Genomic DNA, 22,177 nt, shown 5'->3' on the forward strand with positions numbered 1-22,177 from the left:
GAAAAATGATTCATGCCTAATCGTTTCTCAAATTCAAATAATTTTGGGTGAAAAATTATCCAAACCATGTTACTTCAAATCAAAGGAAATATTTTCTCAAATCAACAGCTGATTCTCATTTTAAAGTAGCTTTAAAGGCAGTGGAAACTATTGGTAGTTACTTAAAACAATTAATAGCTTAAAACCTTACTTGGTAACGAGTAATGTGGAGAGGTTAATTGTATAAAACATTGTGAGAAACGGCGCCCTCTGAAATGACATAGTTTTTGAGAAAGAAGTAATTTTCCACGAATTTGATTTCGAGACCTCAGATTTAGAATTTGAGGTCTCGAAATGAACCATCTAAACGCCATCAACCTCGTGTGACAAGGGTGTTTTTTCTATCAATTATCTTGCAACTTCGACGACCAATTGAGCTCAGATTTTTCACAGTTTTGTTATTTTATGCATATGTTGAGATACACGACGTGCTTTCACTGTAAATCCAGAATGCAGAATCAATCATTGTTTAGCGAGATGATAGCGGGTACAAACCGCATCTCTGGCCACAGCAGCAATCTGACACGGACAACAACTCTTAGAAATCTGCGAAATGATTCATGCCATTGTTTCTCAAATTCAAATGTTGTTGGGTGAACAATTATTCAAACCATACTTCAAAGGAAATCTTTTCTCAAATCAAGAGCTGCTTCTCTTTTTAAAGTAGCTTTCATGATCAGCAATATCACAAGAGCATTTAATAATCGCGTGAAAGCCAATACTGCGACAAACATCTAGCGACTTGTTCACAAGTCTAAGGTAGTAGTGTGGGGTCACAACACTTAAATAAAAGTACCCAGATATGCATCATGTTTGCCCTCTTGAATTAGGATAGTTTGTATGACCAATAAATGTAACAATACAAAGGTATTTTCAGTTACCTGAGTTTGTTGAAGTGGCACTCAAATCGTCTAAAGAATATATTCAGGCAGTCATCTTAGAAACAAGGAAGTTATGTCCAAGCATATATAATAAACACTCAATGAAGTAATACTGTAAACAGTAGACACAAGTCTAGTTTTCATCTGAATATACAAATTATCTATCTCAACAAGCCCTTTAAGAAGTATTTGTATCAAAAAGGTCAAGTCGCAATCCACCGATAAAATATTACATTAGCTAGTTTTTTTTATTGTTTTTTCTTTTTGTAAATCAAATCATTTTAAATCTTACCTGAGCAGGTATTTATTTTAAACATTATACTTCATCATTATATTTTAGACTGAATCATTTCACTAAATACTGCCATTTGACATGGAGTCTTGTTGGAAAGAAATTGCAAAATGTTATCATTCCTAAAGTCTAAAACCAAATAACGTTGTTCATCTCTGGAGGAATTCTTATGACACTAAACAAATATTTAAACCACAACCTGTGTTCAATTGAGTGTCAGTTATATTTATAAGGATTAATGGAAGACACAGACATGTACTTGGTTCTTCAATTGTGATAGAGTGAGGAAGTATCTAGATATAAATATCATTGACAGTTTTGAAAGGTACTTGCCTCAAGTGGCATTAAAACCTGGCCAAAATATACTTTTTAAACATAAAAGAATACAAGCAATTAAAGCCTTTGGACGCTTTCGGTAAACAGTATTGTCCAAAGTCCCACACTTCGTGTATCACAACTTATATATAAAATAACAAACCTGTGAAAATTTAGGCTCAATCGGTCACCGGAGTCGGGAGAAAATAACGGAAAAACCCGCCCTTGTTTCCGCACGTTTCGCCGTGTCATGACATGTGTTTAAAATAAATCCGTAATTCTCGATATCGAGAATTGATATTGTTTTAATGTTTTCTCAAAAAGTAAAGCATTTCATGGAATAATATTTCAAGAGAAGTCTTTCACCGTTACCTTCTGTAAACCCAATAAGTTATTTGTAAATCTGTGAACGTTAAATTTTGTTTCTGTTCCGAAAGTGTCCAGTAGCTTTAAATGTTGGATGAGATGTGTTGTAATGCCAAATTGCAAAAATTGCCATTGATGAGGGTTTATGCAATTAGTAATGTCTGATAGATGTGATGAGACACACTTTTTTTATAATGTACGTTCCTAAAAATAACAAATGATTCTCTCCTGTGCTTCTGATCACCTCATCGATAGTGAATAACATGTTTATCAAAACTGTCAAGTTTTTATGTCTTTTAAAGGCAGTGGACACTATTGGTAATTACTCAAAATAATTATTAGAATTAAACCTTACTTGGAACGAGTAATGGGGGGCTGTTGATAGTATAAAACATTGTGAGAAACGACTCCCTCTGAAGAAACCTAGTTTTCGAGAAAAAAAGTAATTTTCCACGAATTTGATTTTGAGACCTCAGAATTAGATTTTGGGGTCTCGAAATCAAGCATCTGAAAGCACACAACTTCGCGTGACAAGGGTATTTTTTCTTTCATTATTATCTCGCATGTTCGAGGACCTATTGAGCTCAAATTTTCACAGGTTTGTTATTTTATGCGTATGTTGAGGGATACACCAAGTGAGAAGACTAGTCTTTGACAATTACCAATAGTGTCCAGTGTCTTTAAGTTGCTTGGGGATACTTATTAACGGCCAAGAACTTCCCTCATTACAAAACTCTCTGTGTTTGAGCACGGAGGAAGGAATAACTGCGGTCAGGGCAGAAACACCTAGGCATCTGACATTTGTTTTCTCTTTTGGTGTGACTGTGGTCCATCTGTGTAATTGATGATGTCATTGCTTGTACACTAAAGCATCCAACCTGCTTATTTTTGACTATTTTGTCAGCCTGACCAATCCTGTATTCTACCTTTTAAAATGAATAATAACTATGTGATGTATGGTATTCGCACGTGTTTATTTTTCTTCACCTTGTATCATCTTTAATGTTACAAGCAACAGATGCAACAGCTGCCTGAAATATCTGGCAACATTTTCTTAACTTAATCCTTCTGAACTAAAGTCTACCTGCACACTGTAAAAAACTGCAATATCATGGCACAAAGCCTAGAGAAGTTATTCTCTTTATTTGCACTGTATGATGTGATGTAATGAAAGATTTCGAAATGGCACTGCTGCTTCGGAATAATAAGTCCATCATCTTGAATGCCTTCAGCTTGAATCAGAAAAATAACAAATGTGCAATCCTGGGACATTAATAAATTAGTGTCATCTTGAGCCGTTCTAGGGTTGTTGTGGCAGAGTGGTTAAAGACACTGGACACTATTGGTAATTTTCAAAGACCAGTCTTCTCACTTGGTGTATCTCAACATATACATAAAATTACAAACCTGTGAAAATTTCAGCTCAATCGGTCATCGAAGTTGCGAGATAATAATGAAAGAAAAAACACCCTTGTCACACGAAGTTGTGTGCTTTCTGATGCTTGATTTCGAGACCTCAAGTTCTAAATCTGAGGTCTTGAAATCAAATTCGTGGAAAATTACTTCTTTCTCGAAAACTATGTTACTTCAGAGGTAGCCGTTTCTTACAATGTTTTATACTATCAACAGCTCCCCCATTACTCATTACCAAGTAAGGTTTTATGCTAAAATTATTTTGAGTAATTACCAATAGTGTCCACGCCTTCAACAAAGAGAAACAAACTAAGTTTATGGGGGTTAATTCATCTGATTTTGGGTTCGAATCCCGATCAGGACCCACACTTGTGTCCTTTAGCAAGCTGCTTTACTAATATATATAACTGTATCTCTTCACTAAGGGGTATAAACGGAGGCCTGCGAGGGTAGAGGTTGATATTGTTTGAAACAGCACGGGGCTGTATACTTCCCCGGGAGCTGAGAACAGGATTATTGACCCAATGACGAGGGCACTAATGTAAAGCGTATTGATGCATTATTGTTAAATGGGCTATATTAAGAACTAGTTATTATTATTTTAAAATGACTTTGCAGCCAGTCATTTCGACCAGCTGTGATATTTTCCTTCCTGTTTACATAATTGTGTATACTGTAAAGCGCATTGAGGCTTGCATAAGAGGCTCTATAAATCCAATATTGTTGTTTATTATTTTTATGCAATCTGCAACAGAAGTGAATGACATCATACTAGCTTTCTTTAGATATCGTTTCTGTTTGTATGAAGGGGGGGGGGGGGGGGTGTGTGTGTATGTTGAGATAAGTTATCCTAGAGGAATTACACAGTGGGTGATGCACAATTATGTATATTCCTTTCATTATGGGTGGTAATCAAAGAGCTACATCCGCCTAGCTCTTGAAGTAAGTTACAAATGATTTCTTAAACCAAAGGCTTATTCACTTTTCTGTAACAACAACTAGAATGACATTTTAGTTTTCTTCAGAAAATGTTTTCAAGATTGTCTGGGTTTTTTTTTCTTCCTTTTTCCAGGGTAACCTCAGTATGGGTCTTCCTTACCACGCCCAGCCGAACAGAACTACAATGTCACCATTCCAGAAGCCTTCAATGGGTTGCAACCTTCCTCCTCACGATGATCACTGCTTCATACCACCCCACGGTGTACCCATGGTGCCCCAGCACCCACTGGGCGACCAGAGATGGCCCGGCGTGGATTCGCTCCTGAGTACTCTGGCCAGTGATCCCTGTAGCATTGAAAGACTAGCAAGACTCAACAGACAGGCAGCATGTAAGTATCAATCTTAGACTACTGGGCCCAATTTCATAAAGCCTGTAAGCGCTGAAAATATTGCTTAAAGCGATGGACACTATTGGTAATTGTCAAAGACCATTCTTCTCACTTGGTGTATCTCAACATATACATAAAATAAACAACCTATGAAAATTTGAGCTCAATCGATTGTCGAAGTTGCGAGATAGTAATACTGGACAAAAAACACCCGTGTCACACGAAGTTGTGTGCTTTCATATGCTTGATTTCGAGACCTCAATTTCTAAACTTGAGGTCTTGAAATCAAATTCGTGGAAAATTACTTCTTTCTCGAAAACTGTGTCACTTCAGAGGGAGCCGTTTCTCACAATGTTTTATACCATCAACCTCACCTCATAACTCGTTACCAATTAAGGTTTTATGTTAATAATTATTTTGAGTATAATTACCAATAGTGTCCACTGCCTTTAACAGGAACAGGTAACCTGGTGCCTCATTCAAAGCCATAGTAAAAATAATCTGTGAAAGTTTCAGCTGGACACAGTGTCTACTTACTGAGAAAACAGCCAAAAACATTCCTCTATTTTCACATCAAGCGTCAAACCCATCCACGTTTAGTGAGGAGGCACCAGCTACCAACCACATCTTTGGCCACATCTTTCGGGAATGGACACCTATCCTGAGAAATGATTCAAGCATGAAACGCTTTTCAGATTCAGATGTTTTTTTTTTTCGGGTGAAAAATTATTTGAATCTTACAAAATTTCGTAAAGGGAATCCTTTCTCAAAAAATAGTTTATACTCATCAGCCGCTGCAGTGCTCCTCACCAAGTTAGTTTTTATTGTGATATTAAGTTTTGTAACAATAACCAAACCATGACCTCACCTTTAATTAAACACACTGCTTTTATGTTTTTTTTCCCAAATATTTCCCATTAAAACCATAGTCCAGCTGTTTATTGATTTTTCTTCAATCAGACATTACCTTAATAGCTAATCTGTTTACTGTTTAGACTTGCAAATAGGTGTTGTCTTTTGGTAGACTGTTTAATGAATTAATTTTTTGTCATGTCACAAAACTTTATCAAGAAATAACACCATGGCTGGGTAAATTTTAAGTAATTTTGGGTTGAACAAAAGACAATTGTCTAGATCAGGACTTGAACCTGCGACCTTGGGATATATATGCCTCCAGCATTAGGCATAGATACATGTAACTCAGTTGGTAGAGCGCAAATGGCACAATATAGTCTGAAAAATGTATAAATAACACCTGTATAGTCCTGTAATCAATCAAAAATTCCAGTTTGTTTGTTCACTGGCCACATCATTCCAACTGCTTAGGCAGAGTTGGCTTGGTTCAATCATGGAGGTAGAAGGTACAATGTAGCTTATAGAATCAATAGGATATTTTGGTTTGTAATGTTATGAATTGCTGTTAACGAACAAAGGCATGTTAACACTCGAGCAATGTTGTGACACTCACGCAATGGTGTGACACTCACGCATTGGGTGATACTCGCGCAATGGCGTGACACTCATGCATTGGGTGATACTCGCGCAATGGCGTGACACTCACGCAATGGCATGACACTCATGCAATGGCGTGACACTCATGCAATGGGGTGACACTCAAGCAATGGGTGACACTCACACAATTGCGTGACACTCACACAATGGCGTGACACTCACGCAATGGCGTGACACTCACGCAATGGCGTGACTCTCACGCATTGGTGTGAATCTCACGCGATGTCGTGACACTTGCGCAATGGCGTGACACTCGCGCAATGGCGTGACTCTCACGCATTGGTGTGAATCTCACGCAATGGCGTGACACTCACGCAATGGCGTGACACTCACGCAATGGCGTGACACTCACGCATTGGTGTGACACTCACGCGATGTCGTGACACTTGCGCAATGGCGTGACACTCACGCAATGGCGTGACACTCACGCAATGGCGTGACACTCACACAATGGTGTGACACTCACACAATGGCGTGACACTCGGGCAATGGCGTGACACTCGGGCTAATAGGAGACTTTCCAACGCTAGGCGGCAGCAGACATACCGGGTAAATTTCCATTGTTTACGTAGTTCTGAACATGCGCATAATTCTGAGAACAATGGATTTACCCGGTAAGTCTGCTGCCCTCTATCGTCCCAGAAAGTCTCCCATTGGCGTGACACTCATGCAGTGGCCTGACTTTCACGCAATGGCGTGACACTCACACTATGGCGTGATACTCGGGCTAATTGGCGTGACACTCACACAATGGTGTGACACTCACACAATGGTGTGACACTCACACAATGGTGTGACACTCACACAATGGTGTGACACTCGGGCAATGGCGTGACACTCGGGCTAATTGGCGTGACACTCATGCAGTGGCCTGACTTTCACGCAATGGCGTGACACTCACACTATGGCGTGATACTCACACTATGGCGTGATACTCGCGCAATGGCATAATACTCGCACATTCAGGGTTGTCTCACCAAACGTTACAATGTCACACATTTTGGTAGATTAACTAGATACCTGTGGTTTACCAGTAAATGTTACTATTGAAATGCACTAGAAAATACCATTTCACTTCAGTTTTGAGAAATCTCCATTGGAGGGGGGGGGGGTTACTGGTTCTGAAAAATGTTTTGCACCTTAAGAAACACAAAATAATTAATTTGACTAAACCATGTTTTTGATTCTTACTAGAAGTGTCACTGCACGATTGGTTCACAATTTACAGACACCCACAAAAATTGAATCATGTGGGGAAATAAACAATCATTTAAAAGATCATGCATGACATTATTAACAAGTTGGTATCAACTGAACAAATACTATTTAAATTTAAATAAGATATGGTGATCAAATAAACAATTTTTATTAACAATCATTTGACAAAATTATACAACTGAACAATTTTGTGTTTTCACTTGATATTTGAGCCCTGGAGTTCGAAGGTCAGTATAAGAATGCCCCAGTTTGTAATTGCTTGTTATAATGCAAAAACCATTTGCCACTTTGTTACTGCATTTATCTCAAGAAAAAAGGTTAAAGGGGCAGTTAATCATTGGTTCAAGAGTAAATGTTTTGCCAACTTTATGTTTTATGGTTTTTCAGTTGAGCAAAGACAAATTGACTAAAGCAGGAGTTGAACCTGGGACTTCAGGATTAATGTGCATCTGCTCTACCAACTGAGCTATTTAGCTCTTGGCGGTCTTCCTATTTTATCAATATCTCGTTTTGGGTGCCAGTTGGAAGCCATCCAACCTGTAACTGCTGCGCAGCCAGGGATCACTACAACCTTGAAAGCAGCAGCCAGGGGATCACCTTAAAAAAAGGGGATATTATGTGACTTTTTCTTACTGTTCAACCAAAATTTGGTATAAAACAATTTATATGTCACATAAATAGCACCAGCTCGAATGCATTCAGACTTTCAACTTTGTTTTAGCTATCCAGAAGCATAGATATATTTAAAACTAATGTTTCTACATGAAGTACGATTGCAACAATCACTTCAACGAGGCCAAAAGCCATTCAGCTATCTGTTTGAAGTGGGGGATATCTTTTTGTGGGTTGGTCTGCTGCAAGAGTGCTTCTTAAAACTGACCTACATGGCATTGTTTCAGTCCTTACAGCTCTGATAGGGGCGGACAAGGACCATTTGTAATATTTGTACACACTCTGTTTTTCAAGGTGTTCATTTGTTGACCCTGATAAGCAATCGGTAACGAAATAGGTGTGAGAATCTAGTGCTATTTTCTCCTTAAAATGACGCCGAACTTGTGATTTTCGCAAAGACTGAAGTAACAAACTTACAATTGAAATCTGATTTTTGTACCAGGATAGAGCTGACTATCATTTAGAGATGATTTCATTTGTGCATGTGGAAGGGCAGGCCTGGAATTTCATCTTTGAAAGGGCAAGGCCATTTTCATTTTGCAAAGGGCACTTCCATTGAAAAATCTTAAAGTCTAGAGGAAACTTTTGAAAAGGGAACCAACGCCTAGACCAGGGCATGGCTATCATTTAACTCCTGGAAAGGTTCTTTCAAAATATTTCAGTCAAACAACAGCCCCAAAAGTTAATATATTACAGTTTAGCACATGATTGTCAAAAAAGATTTTTTTTTTTTTTTTCCTTCATAGAATAATTATAACTTTTACCCTCTTCTAACTTGTATAGGAAGCTTAGAAGCGTAACTTTATGTATAACTTTTAAAAGCAAGTTTGTTTTTAATAAAAATGTTACATTTAGCAAAGTTTCCTATTTTGTGGAAGGAAAGAATTTAACATTTCTAACCCTTATACTAAAAGGGTAAAGAGAATGTTCATTTCTGTTTAATCATCATCAAACACCAAGACACTGCTAGTCTTAGAGATATGTGTCGTCATTATACTTAAGAAAAATGTCAGGAAAATTAATTTTCAAACAGAGATGGCTTTGTTTTAGAATTGTAGCTTCTATGTTAACTAAAATGGAAAAATTAAAAAATGTCACTTTTGTCCGACACCTTTTCCTTGACCCTCTGAGCAAAAGTAGATCAAATTTTGCAACCGTTTGTGGCCGTTTTTGGTTTCTAAATGGTTTCAAAACAGCAAACCGAGAAAATGATTTTCATGCTGGCATGAGGAATAAATAATGAATTGAATTGACTTGAATTGAAAACCTACCCCTATTGCTATGTGAAATAGTGATGACAGGCCAATTACAGCCACTTACAACTATAGTACTTTGTCAACCTCTTTATTGTGGGTGTAAAGAACTGCAATATAATTCTTTTTCTAGTTTTGATAGACACTTGAGATTGGTCCCAGGCTGACTTTATAGTCTTTCCTAACTTGAGTAATATCCCTCGCATAAAAAGTCACAATTTTCAACAGCGACTTTACAAAGAAAACCTAGTCATTGACTGAAAGTTTTGTTGTTTTGTTGCTTTTCAAGGAGTCTACTCCTTTGTGTTTATTGTTATCATGACAACTGTTTTTATGTCTTGAGGACAATGTAGCAGTTTGTTGTCTTTAGGGTATGATAAATACAATTTACACATTTACTTTGTCATGATCCAAATAGAAAACACGAATTGAGATTGATTTGTATTTTTGGTTAGTGCTCATGGTAAAAGTTTTTGATCCAGTGAAAACAGGACAAGTTAATAACTAATTTTATTATTTTTCTCGACCAAAGTTTTTTTCTTTTTTTCTTCATCTTTTATACAAAATTATTGTCGTAAAGAACCAGGTACATGTTGGAGGCAATGCCTGTGTTGCTACTGGCCATTGCCTTGGTGCTCTTGAAATGCTCTGGAAATTAAGTACAATTCCCTCAAAGAAGTGCCCTTTACAAAAGGTTAAAAAAGTTTTGTTATGGTCATTAGTTTGTTGAGTAATTACCAAAGGTATACCCTCTCTTCATGTTGACAAGTTGACAAAGCAGGTCGGCATTATGCCCCAACAGGCACAAAAGCAAACATGGCTTTGAGCCAATGCACCTCTTGACCAAAACAAAAAGAACAGAAATACAGACAATATCTAATCAGTATTGATATAGGCACAAAAGCAAACATGGCTTTGAGCCAATGCACCTCTTGACCAAAACAAAAAGCACAGATATACAGACAATATCTAATTAGTATTGAGCTTAAAATAGACGAGCAGTCAGGGGTTGATTCTTGTTCAGTGAAATTCCATTCACTCATCATCCACATGTACTCAATATTTGTAAATATTTAATTAGCCATAATAAGCATGGATGATAAATTACGATGAGTTATATATGACACTAATCTGGCTGTGTTTATGAACCTAGGGCCTTATCCAACCAAAGTAAATAAACACTAGAACAAGTCATTTTGAATTGAAGACTTCACAATCCCCCCCAACAAATGAAACTCACAATTAAATACAGGCCCATAACAGTTAATCAGCTATAAACATGATAAACAAAGAACAATGAGAGCAATGATGTTTATTCATTCTTTATTGGAAGTGTACACAGATTTTTTGTATTGTAAATAAAAACAAAACAAAATGTTTTCCCCCAACAAAAGTTGTATTTCAAAAAATTGTATTGCCTTATTTGACTTTGATGTTAACTGTGATTGTTTAACATCTATACTTTAATTTCATGAATGTTTTTAAGCCAGCTTGAATGATTTGAGATCTTCAAAAATACAACGTCCAATTTTGGGGTACTTTGAAAATGTTTAGGCATTATTTTCTGCTGCTTAAAGGCCAAGTATACCTTTGGTTTTTTGGACTGTTCAGGTGTTTTAATGCTATGTTAATATATGTGAAAATTGTGGTATCATTTTTGATTGTTTTCCCGAAATTCAGGAGCAGTTATATGTCCACACAAGAAGAATAATCCATAAATGGGAATACACAATATATCACAAAACTTTTCTAAGTAACAGTCCGCGTTTCTCATATTTAATATTGGGATTTTGGGATAAAAACTAATATCTTTTTCCATAACCACATTTGAAGTAAAATGGTTCTGAAAATGCTGTATTTGAAAGCTGCTGCTGGTCCGTGCTCTTTGCTCTATAACTAGAAAGTTTTTATTGCCATTAATTTAGTTTCTATTGCCATCAATTAGTTTGTATTGTCATTAATTTAGTCCCTTACCTTGAGTGGCTTTTAGCCTTGTTTGGGACAAACTTGCATAACACAATAAAAAAAAATTAGGAGTGATTTCCAAAAATGTTAACCTTCCATTTAAGCAGCTCTATGAAATTGGGCCCCTGGCTTCAATATGAAACAAAAATCCCATTCTTGTCTCTTTAATACTGATTAATTTTCTGTGCATTGATTTGACAGCGATGTGCGAAGCGACGTGTACATGGAGCGGCGTTCTGCCGCCGCGGAACTATAAGAATCCAGTTTACTCTTGCAAGGTGTTTCTGGGTGGTGTGCCATGGGACATCACAGAAGGTGAGTCATGGTAATGTCATATCACCTGTCCTGCGGGGACTCGACTATTAATCAGAATAGATTAAAAATGTCTCTTTATTTTCCCTCCATTTATTATCAGGGATGCAACATTTCAGCTGATCACCTGATTTCCTCTTTTTTTCCTTAAAAAAAGTGCCATAGAAAACTGAAAAACACCTCACTAATGTTAAGGGTGATCAGCCATTTCCTCTTTTTATTTGCAATGAGAAAGTTGCTTGTCTGATAATAGAGGGCGGTTGGATTGAAGGCCAGGGTTTTCCCTTCTTTTTTTAAAACTGAGGGCTATTCTTGACCCACATTTTGGGATGTTTGGCCGGAGAATGCTGAATTGAAACAATGTCTTCAAATATTTTTCTGCTTGGTGTTTATCTTGGTTTTAAAATCCCTGCTGTGCAATCTTGAGAATTCTTAAGATTTTCTCTTGATTTTTGATGAAATTATAATTTTTGCTGTTATTACTATTTTTGCATATCGGCTGAAAATTTAGCTTATCGGCACCAAAATTGTCCGTTCTCCGCTGATAACCTACATGTTGTCTTGGTAAAAACCCTGTAACAGCAATTATTACAAAGCAGTACACTTTTGCCCATCTGTAATCGAACTAAGCAATTTTTGATTGTCATGGGTCTAAATCAAATGCCCTCCAGAGCGAGTAAATAGTATGCTTAAAATAAAAACATCCTCAATAGTGGTAAGTCCAGGATATATCGACTCAAAGGGGAAAGACATCTTTACATAAGAGTTTCCCCTATACCCACTATAACAAATAAGGAAATATCCAAACCTACAGAGATGGCTGTAGATTAATAATTGTCTGAGGTTAAAATAATAGGATACAGTGTTAGGAAAATGTAAAGTGGTGACATTAACTCTTTAGTGCCCCCATTGGTTTCGCCTTTTGAACCTAAAATGCCTTTTAAAATAATTTCCGAAGACCAACAATTTCGAAAAAATGACGTTGTAAGTTGTAAGTAAATTGAATCCAAAGTTTCCTTCCTCAAGCCAAGATTTCATTCTCAGGCTTATCGAAGCCTTCAGCTCCTGACATATCATCGAGAGCTATTTCCAAACATATCCCCCTTATCCTTTGCTGAAAGGGTGCGGAGAGGATAGGCAACATTCTGGGCGCATTACTGTCATAGGCGCACGTCCTCCAACATATTTCAACTCCTAGTCTGAAATGTTCAAAGATAACTGCAGGCTGTATGTCAACATAGCTCAAATTGACATTCTTTGGGGGAGTATTTTCCAAATAACATGATCTAATTGTAGTTTATATTGGTACTTATAGTCAGTTGTAATGGATGTGACAGGGTCATTGCTGGAACATATGTTTTTCCCATTGAACAGCATAGTTGAATCAAATTTTTGTATTAAAATTGTTTGTGTATTATGAAGTAAGGATGGAAATCATCAATGTTTAAATTCAGTTTGAAAGCTTAGTCTGAAAGCTGACTGACTGTGTAGTTTACACTAGAACCATTTTGTCAGTGAAATAATTGTCTCTTAAATGAAGTCATGTTCGAGAAACTGTATTTGAAAACCCCCCAAAACACAACTGCTAATTTTGTAACCAAAATTTAGAAAAAAGTCTTCAGTCTTAGTGGAAGGAAAACTAAAAATGGGGAAAACCATGCAATATCGGGTATAGGGACCAAAAATGCAATCCACATACAAGGCTGCGGGTCTGAGGTGGGATTCGAACCATGGTCCACAGGGAAAGAAACATCTGAGCCAACCTGATATCACTGGAAAAGCATGTTTGGGATTTGTGACGTACAGTAGATGCATAATGTCTGTTAGAGGTAGGGTTGTCACAGCTTACAGCCCCCACACATACCCTGGTCGCTACACACCTGCATAAACGCATTTAACTGAAAGCTTATAAATTAGGCTGAAGATATTTCTATTGCTCGTGAATAATCTTTTTTTTGCATCATCTATCATCAATAGCTGGTCTACAGAGCTGCTTCAAGCCGTTTGGGAATGTTAGAGTAGAGTGGCCAGGAAAAGACGGCAAACATCCCAAGTACCCTCCAAAAGGTCAGATAAGTCGTGAAATTTTAAAATTTGTTTTTAAAAGATGTTAATTTTGCATTTTTTTTTACCATACAATGTGTATTTACCCTTACACCAATGTGTATTAAAGGGAAGGTACACGCTTGGTAATTGTCAAAGACCAGTGTTCTCACTTGGTGTATCCCATCATAAGCATAAAATAACAAGCCGGTGAAAATTTCAGCTCAATTGGTCATCAGAGTTGGGAGAAAATGAAAGAAAAAAACACCCCTGATGGACGAATTTGTGTGCTTTCAGATAAGAATAAAAGACTTCTAGCTAGAAGTCTTTTATTATTTTAGTGAGAAATTACCTCTTTCAACAGCTCTCCAATGCTCGTTACCAAGTCAGTTTTTAAGTTAATATATGTTTTGAGTAATTACCAAACATGTACCTTCCCTTTAAGCACTGTGGACTCGGTTCTTAACCCGAGTTCTGTGAAAATAGTTCCACAGGCAAACTACTCGGGTGGGATTCGTACCCATGACCTTTGCATTTAGAGCACTGCAGATGTCTTACCCACTGGAACACTGAGCCTGCCCGGTTGCTATTTTTTGAATTTCGACAGTATTTCAGACAGAGATATGAGATCTATAATGATGTTAACTTTATTATAAATGAGTTTTTACATTGAACTGGTTAAAAAAAGATTGGTCACCCCCCCAGATTACAACATTTGCACAATTTGTCTTTAAAACTCGCAAAACAAAGTTCAAGTAACGAATTGCCATTTACATCATAATAGTCATACAGAAAGCACCTTTTCTTGAAACGTAAATTTATACCTGGCTACCAGAGTATCTTAAAAAAAAAAAAAAAAAATGTGTTGTTTAAAATTCCAGTCATGTCAGTTCAATAATAACCTTTTCATTTTTAGTTCCACATATTACTGGAATGTAAATGTTTCCCGAAGTAAGAATCTATTTCTGTCTTTGAACATGTGATTGCAACACATGTATGTTCCTCTGAGCACTTCCCCTCGGTTCTTTCAACACTCTGATATTAATGCTACTCGAGTCAGTAGTTTGACTTTACACATGACAGCGTAAGTGGCACGAGCTTAAAGGCACTGGACACTATTGACTATTACTCAAAATAATTGGTAAGCATAAAAACTTACTTGGTAACGAGCAATGGAGAGCTGCTGATAGTATAACACATTGTGAGAAACCGCTCCATCCGAAGTTACTTAGTTTTTGAGGAAGGTAATTTCTGACTTGAATAATAAGATACTTCAGGCCTGAAGCCTTTTGTTAGGCAACTGAAACCACACAAATTTGTACAACATGGGTATTTTTTCTTTCATTATTCTCTAGCAACTTCGATGACTAATTGAGTCCAAACTTTCATAGGTTTGTTGTTTTATACATGTTGGGATACACCAGTAAGAATACTGGTCTTTGACAATGGGAGACTTTTAATTGGAACCTAGGTGGCAGCAGACTTACCAGGTAAATTTCCATTGTTTACGTAGTTCTGAGCATTCGCACATTACCAAGAACAATGGATTTTTACCTTGTGAGTCTGCTGCCACCAAGCGTCCCAAAAGTCTCCAACTACCAAAGGTGTCGGGTGCCTTTAAGTGTTCCAGGCTCTTAAAGGCAGTGGACACTATTGGTAATTACTCAAAATATTTTTTAGCATAAAACCTTTCTTGGTGACGAGTAATGGGGAGAGGTTGATGGTATAAAACATTGTGAGAAACAGCTTCCTCTGAAGTGCCATAGTTTTTGAGAAAGAAGTAATTTTCCACAAATTTGATTTCGAGACCTCAGATTTAGAACTTGAGGTATCGAAATCAACCATCTAAACGCACACAACTTCGTGTGACAAGTGTGATTTTTTCTTTCATTATTATCTCGCAACTTTGATGACCGATTGAGCTCAAATTTTCACAGGTTAGTTATTTTATGCATATGTTGAGATACACCAACTGTGAAGGCTAGTCTTTGACAATTACCAATAGTGTCCACTGCCTTAACCATATTTCTTTATGATTTAGAGTTACATCACAAAAATTACGGTTACCAAGGTGTCAATGGGTTGTTGACTGAGACATTACTTAATCGGTTGTCCAAATTGTTAGCAAATCAAACAGGTTACGTATGTCTGAACAGTGAATAAGCTTGTTTCCTTTCATATAACTACCGTGGTATGTCCAGTTTTTAAACACCTAATCTGAAATATTAACTCCGCAGTAAGTACTGGTTAAATAAAGCTTTGCTAAAAATAAAGGCAGTGTCTTTGTTTGCTTTGTGAATTGCACAACAAACAAAACTCAAATAGGAATGACGATGTACTAAAGACGACCGTATGAGTTATGATGCAATCGCCTGCATGAATTTGTTGAGAAATAAAAACCTTGGACAGGTTTTCGGCGGAATGTTCCATAGAGTTTCTTTCGCTGGACGATGGTTAATCAGACTTTATCTAACGGTAACACACAGTCACCTGACGATGTGCAATAGATAATGAATCTTGCTGGTACCAGTGTATTATCTATAATATTATTAAACGGTGATGTAGTTAAAGAGATTGGTTTACCAGTCACCTGAGCCCATGAATCTCTCAATCAATGTAGCCAGCAACGTCAGTACATGCATAAAACATGCAGGTGGCTGACCTATGTCAGCATGAGATGAGACTTGCGGACAAAACTCCTCCGTTCAGTCAGTGATGTTGACGAGGAGCCCTTAAATAGGTAATGATGTAATCATCTTAGGCTCTTGGCAGGCAGAGAAGCTTTGCTGAGATGATGTAGTAGAACAAAGAGCTGTTTGAACAGCTTTATTTTACCTTCTGGACTGCATCTCGTTGGAACTCCCTGCCTGGTGCATGTATTCTTATACATGTACATCCTACAATCTAGACTGGTTTAAGAGGAATGTCAATTTCTACCTCAAGCTCCCCATAGTTATTTTTATCTTCAATATTTTCTTGTTGTATACCATTTTGTGGCTTTCAGCCCTGTTTGTGGATGCCCCCCCTCCACCCCCCCCAAAAAAAAAAAAAAAACATGCAAAAAATTAAGTAATAAAATCACAAACTGAATACTAAAAATCAAACATTCATAACAAATCTAAAAGCAAATACATTCTTTTGAGGATCAGCTGGGGTGCTTATTTACTTTGAAGACAAGAGCATGTTAAACAATGGGGAAATTTGGGGTGACACATCCTTTCACATATAATAATGTTTAGTATGGTACGCAATTACATTTCATCAAGGGGAATCTGTTGGTTTAAAGACAGTGGACACTATTGGTAATTGTCAAAGCCTAGTCTTCACAGTTGGTGTATCTCAACATATGCATAAAATAACAAACCTGTGAAAATTTGAGCTCAATCGGTTGTCGAATTTGCGAGATAAAAATGAAAGAAAAAAACACCCTTGTCACAGGAAGGTGTGTGCTTTCTGATGCTTGATTTCGAGACCTCAAATTCTAAACTTGAGGTCTCGAAATCAATTTCGTGGAAAATTACTTCTTTCTCGAACACTACGTCACTTCAGAGGGAGCTGTTTCTCACAATGTTTTATACCATCAACCTCTCCCCATTAATCGTAATCAAGACAGGTTTTATGATGATAATTATTTTGAGTAATTACCAATAGTGTCCACTGCCTTTAAAAGCAAAAAGTGTAAATTCGTCTGCAGTTCCAATGGATTTCATAAAATTTCTTTGGCATTTTCTGGAACTCCTGGTAAAAGGTGTTATTTTTGATTGAATTTTTTCTTCAAATTTATACAAATTTTTTCATTTAAAGGCGGTGGACACTATTGGTAATTACTCAAAATAATTATTAGCACGAAACCTTACTTGGTAATGAGTAATGGGGAGAGGTTGGTAGTATAAAACATTGTGAGAAACATCTCCCTCTGAAGTGGAGTAGTTTTCGAGAAAGAAGTAATTTTCCACGAATTGATTTCGAGACCTCAAGTTTAGAACTTGAAATCAACCATCTAAACTTCGTGTGACAAGGGTGTTTTTTCTTTCATTATTATCTCGCAACTTTGACGACCAATTGAGCTCAAATTTTCACAGGTTTGTTATTTCATGCATATGTTGAGATACACCAAGTTGACAATTACCAATAGTGTCCACTGTCTTTAATGACTTGATCATTACGAGTATGAAATTGCAACTCATTTTCTTAAAGCACTGAGCCGACGAATTGCTTCACAGTTTTGAACCTATAGCAAAGTCATTCCCAATGGTAAACAAAGGTATTTTGTTTAAATAAACAAAATGCACAGTGTTGTGGGTGGTTATTCTAGTTCCTGGTTGTGTAGAGGAGCAATCATTAACTACCTCTATCTTTCTAGGTTATCCTGTTCTGGTTTCCTGTAAGAGGGGAAGGCAATACGGGACGTGCACTACCTGCGAATTTAGCAATTCCGCTTCAAATGACACTTTTAAGTGTCATTTGAAACATTCTAGATTTCATATGGGCAGGTGCTACTTCACAGGGACTAGCCTAGAGAAAGGGCCTTTAACCTCTTATGCAAACACTGTCTTTAGAACCTGGTCCCCGGCCCTACTGGGGATCACCCCTCAGTGATGGTTTATCTGTATTAATTTGTATTTTAGAGAGTTCGGGTGGGGGGGTTTTCTTGCAAAATTGACATTAAACAATATCATGGCACCATATGATTTGTGTAATTTGACAAAACAAAGTGGAATACACTGTTTGCTGTGTGATAGCTACTGACTTATTAAGTCTTGTATATAATTATTTGAATATCCACATATATGTACATTGCATTCATATTGGTGAAGGAATATCTGTAAGGCAGTTTGAGTAATGTGCATTATCGAAACACATTGCACTGGGTAGTAAAACGTGTATGCAGATTTTGAGTTGTGTACAAACATAAGGAGTATGAACATAAGGTGCAAAGGTCGTCGGTTCGAATCCCATCTGAGTAATATGCCTGTGATTTGTGTTTTTCACAGAGCTCGGGAAGGTACTGAGTATACAGTGCTAACACACATCAGTATTCATGGATACACCAAAATGTTCAAACATTTAAAAGCTCTCAGTCTTAGTCTCCTTGGATGTTGGACATAAGTACAAAATGTTGTTATATTTCACTCATATTGCTTGTACTATTACTGCTTTTATAATCATTTTCTATATTTGAATTGTCTTTGATGCAGGTTATGTTTATGTGCTGTTTGACAATGAGAAATCAATCAAGGCATTACTACAGGCTTGCACTCATGACTTCCTTGGTGGCGGAGAGTACTACTTCAAGATTTCTAGCCGAAGAATGCGAGGAAAAGAGGTAAAAAAATTATTATTATTTCTTTTTTAAAGAGGTTTTTTTTTTTTTAATATCAGGGTTCATGACAATAAGTCGGTGTTATTGTGGGAGGAGTGCTGCTCAGTCAGTTAGGCATCCTAGTGAATGATTCCAATGCCTGAATCCATATATGGACTGTGAAGGGGGTAACCCTGTTTCAGCCCTGGGGTAGGTTGCAACATACCCCTGGTGGCAGACATCAGCAACCAGGGCTCAATTTCATAGAGTTGCTTGAGCAATACAAAAATTGCTTAAAATTGTTCCGCTTAGCAGAAATTAGCAGGATACCAGGCACAAATCGTCCACATGAGATGGTAGTTTGGCTGGTAATCTTATTCTGGTCTGGTAAGGATAATGTTGTTGTGCTTAAAGGAACACGTTGCCTTGATTTCATTTTACCTCGTCGACAAACACGGTCGGCCATTTATGGGAGTCAAATTTTTGACTCCCATAAATGGCCGACCATGTTAGTTCGCAAAGTAAAACGAAAACCATGCAATTTCGAGGCAAATTTGTGAAGATCATTGTATTCTACTTTTACAACATCTTTCTAACCATATGCATTTAATAAAAAACGGTTACAAACGCTTTCAAAGACCAACTCGACCGATCCAAGGCAACGTGTTTCTTTAAGCAGCTGTATGAAATTGGGCCCAGATGTGTTGACATGATGCTTTGTTATCATGCCATTTTGGTTCCAGCGTTAATTGCAACCCTGATGAAATTGATCTCAATCTGCATTTATGAATATTATGCAGATTGTCTGATACAGTTTATGAGGTGTACATAGCTGCAATGAACAGTGGAAATGCTTTAAAGGTCTTTCTAATCTACGCCCAAGCTTGAATTGATTATAGTTTGGTGTTTTGTGCACACTCGCTGTAATGAGGTGCGCCAAGGTCAAATTGAGTTCCCGAAAACTAAATTTCAAGGTCAAATTTAGCTTTGTTGGGTTGCAAGTTGGTATCTTTCCTTCGCATGATTTTAAACAAAATTTGAAAAAAATGAAAAATGAAAAAATGAAAATGGTCCTGAACCAGCAAGATAAATTTTCCCCATTCCATCATCAGACTAAGGAAAAAAAAATCAAAAAAAAAATCAAACAATCAAACTCGAGGTATATTAAGATCAACACGAAAGGGTTAAACGATATGAAGTCATATTTATTTTAGACATTCCAGAAAAAAAATTCCAGCATGTTCTTTGTGTGTAGTTTTTAGTTTGTGTATAAAAAGTGCTTGCAAATACCTAAATACAAATAAATAGTCACCAGAAAACGCGGCTTGTACACATTTTTCTTTGTTTTTATTAATTTGCAAATGAAGCTGGCCCAGCATGAAAAAGACAATACTTGCCATCTAAAGGTTTAATTAATTTATATATTATTCTTTATCGTTTTTTTTTTTTAATCCACAAAAGAACGCTGCTCTTATCCATCTCTCTTTATTCACTAAAACAATGAACATTAGCAGACAGGAAAATTACGAAGGAGTTGTGGCTTAGAATAAAGTGTTTACAACTGTAATAGTTCAATCCATTTAGCCAGGTACCACAGCAGCTGTCAATCATAGATCCTATACATTTTCTCTCTGCTGTATGCAACACATAAAAGATGCAACAGATTTTCCCTTCTAGATCTGATCATAATCACCTTTAAAGGCACTGGACACCTTTGGTAATTGTCCTAGACCAGTCTTCTCACTTGGTGTATCTCAACATATGCATAAAATAACAAACCTGTGAAAATTTGCGAGTTGCGAGATAATAATGGAAGAAAAATCACCCTTGTCACACAAAGTTGTGTGCTTTCAGATGTTTGATTTCGGGACCTCCAAATCTAATTCTGAGGTCTCAAAATCCAATTCAAATACTTAGGTGGAAAATTTATTCTTTCTCGAAAACTAAGTTACTTAAAAAGGGAGACGTTTCTCACAACGTTTTATACTACAGCTCTTCATTGCTTGTTTACCAAGTAAGTTTTTATGCGAACAATTATTTTGAGTAATTACCAATAGTGTCCAGTGCCTAAACAAATTATCCCAACAATGCTTGCTTTATTATTTTTTTTTGCTTTAAAATCAAATGTTGTTTTCCATTCCTTTTCCCTCCGACTCCCCCTCTCCCCTAATCAGGTCAAAGTTAATTCCACAGTGTCTGTCTGCTACCCCTCCCAAGAAATCCATCAAGACTACGAAAAGATTGTGAGTTCTGTTGTTGTTGTTGTTGTTGTGTGATAAAAGTCTATGGTTGCTGTATAAAATGCTCAAGATGTTTTTCCCCATTATATATGTGTGGCCATAGTTTTGATTCAGCCCAGGCCTACGAATTGTGAGAGTTTGTCAAGGTTTCAAATTTTGTCTACAGGTTTCTCTTTGACTTCAAACTATCTTAACCCTTGAAGCCCCAAAGGTGACTGTGCACTATGCCCTGCTTTAGCCCCCCAATGGTGACTTAGTTGACCAAGTTAACTCCTATAAAAACACTCAAGACTGAGCACAAATGCCATTTGTTACAAAGCTGTAGTTTTGTTCATGTTCCACCCTCCATACCAAGATTACTGTGGTTGGCAAGAGAAAGAGCGGATTTTTCTAAAACAAGGTTGCTATTATTTATGCAAATCCTTTGAATGTGGAGTGAAAAGATCTGGAATGCCAAACTCTAGGGTTTTTTTGTCGCTTTCAATGAAATGATTAACCAAGTTTTCAAATTTTGTAATCGAGCGCTTTTATTTTCAAGTAAATAATGTGTATTAGGCACTTCTCAAAAAAATTGAGTTGGCGCAAACAAAAATGAAAATGAAATAAAGTAAATGGAGCCAACCAAGACATTCAGCCATGGATACCTTAACATTCAAATTTTTTATTATATACCCCAACTAGGTGCTATTTGAAAGCTAATATTCTCATCTATTTGATGAGCAAATAAACTTTCAGTTTTGGGCAGGAAGTGCCTCGTTTTTGGCGTTATATGATTGCACCATTAGAAAAAAAGAACATTCGTTTAGTAAGGGAGGCCTGGCTCCTTGACGTCCATGGATTATGTTCATATTATAGTTCCTCCAAGTTTTGTTTAATGTGCGTGTTTTGGGGGGATTTATTTTGCTGAGCAATATTAGCTTGCACATTCTGTTATAGCACACTAACGTTTAATAGTTTTGGTACATATGGGGCAATTTAAAAATGTACTATTTAAATGTGAATAAAAATGGAATTCTTCTGCATTAT

General features: G+C 36.9%; 1 protein-coding gene across 2 annotated transcripts in view; it reads left to right on the plus strand.

The window, feature by feature from the left end:
- The window catches only part of LOC117287825 (cytoplasmic polyadenylation element-binding protein 1-like), a 40,745-nt gene that overhangs the window by 11,898 nt on the left and 6,670 nt on the right, over positions 1 to 22,177 (plus strand). Inside the window, exons 4-8 of one of the 2 annotated variants that reach the window (XM_033768361.1) lie at positions 4,379 to 4,634; positions 11,456 to 11,569; positions 13,544 to 13,633; positions 18,808 to 18,935; positions 21,086 to 21,154. In XM_033768361.1, coding sequence (XP_033624252.1) covers positions 4,379 to 4,634; positions 11,456 to 11,569; positions 13,544 to 13,633; positions 18,808 to 18,935; positions 21,086 to 21,154 — 657 coding nt within the window. The remainder of the gene's footprint in view (positions 1 to 4,378; positions 4,635 to 11,455; positions 11,570 to 13,543; positions 13,634 to 18,807; positions 18,936 to 21,085; positions 21,155 to 22,177) is intronic. The other variant, XM_033768362.1, reaches the window with a different exon arrangement.

This window comes from Asterias rubens, chromosome 3 (genome assembly GCF_902459465.1).
Source record: "Asterias rubens chromosome 3, eAstRub1.3, whole genome shotgun sequence".
NCBI classification, from domain to species: domain Eukaryota; kingdom Metazoa; phylum Echinodermata; class Asteroidea; order Forcipulatida; family Asteriidae; genus Asterias; species Asterias rubens.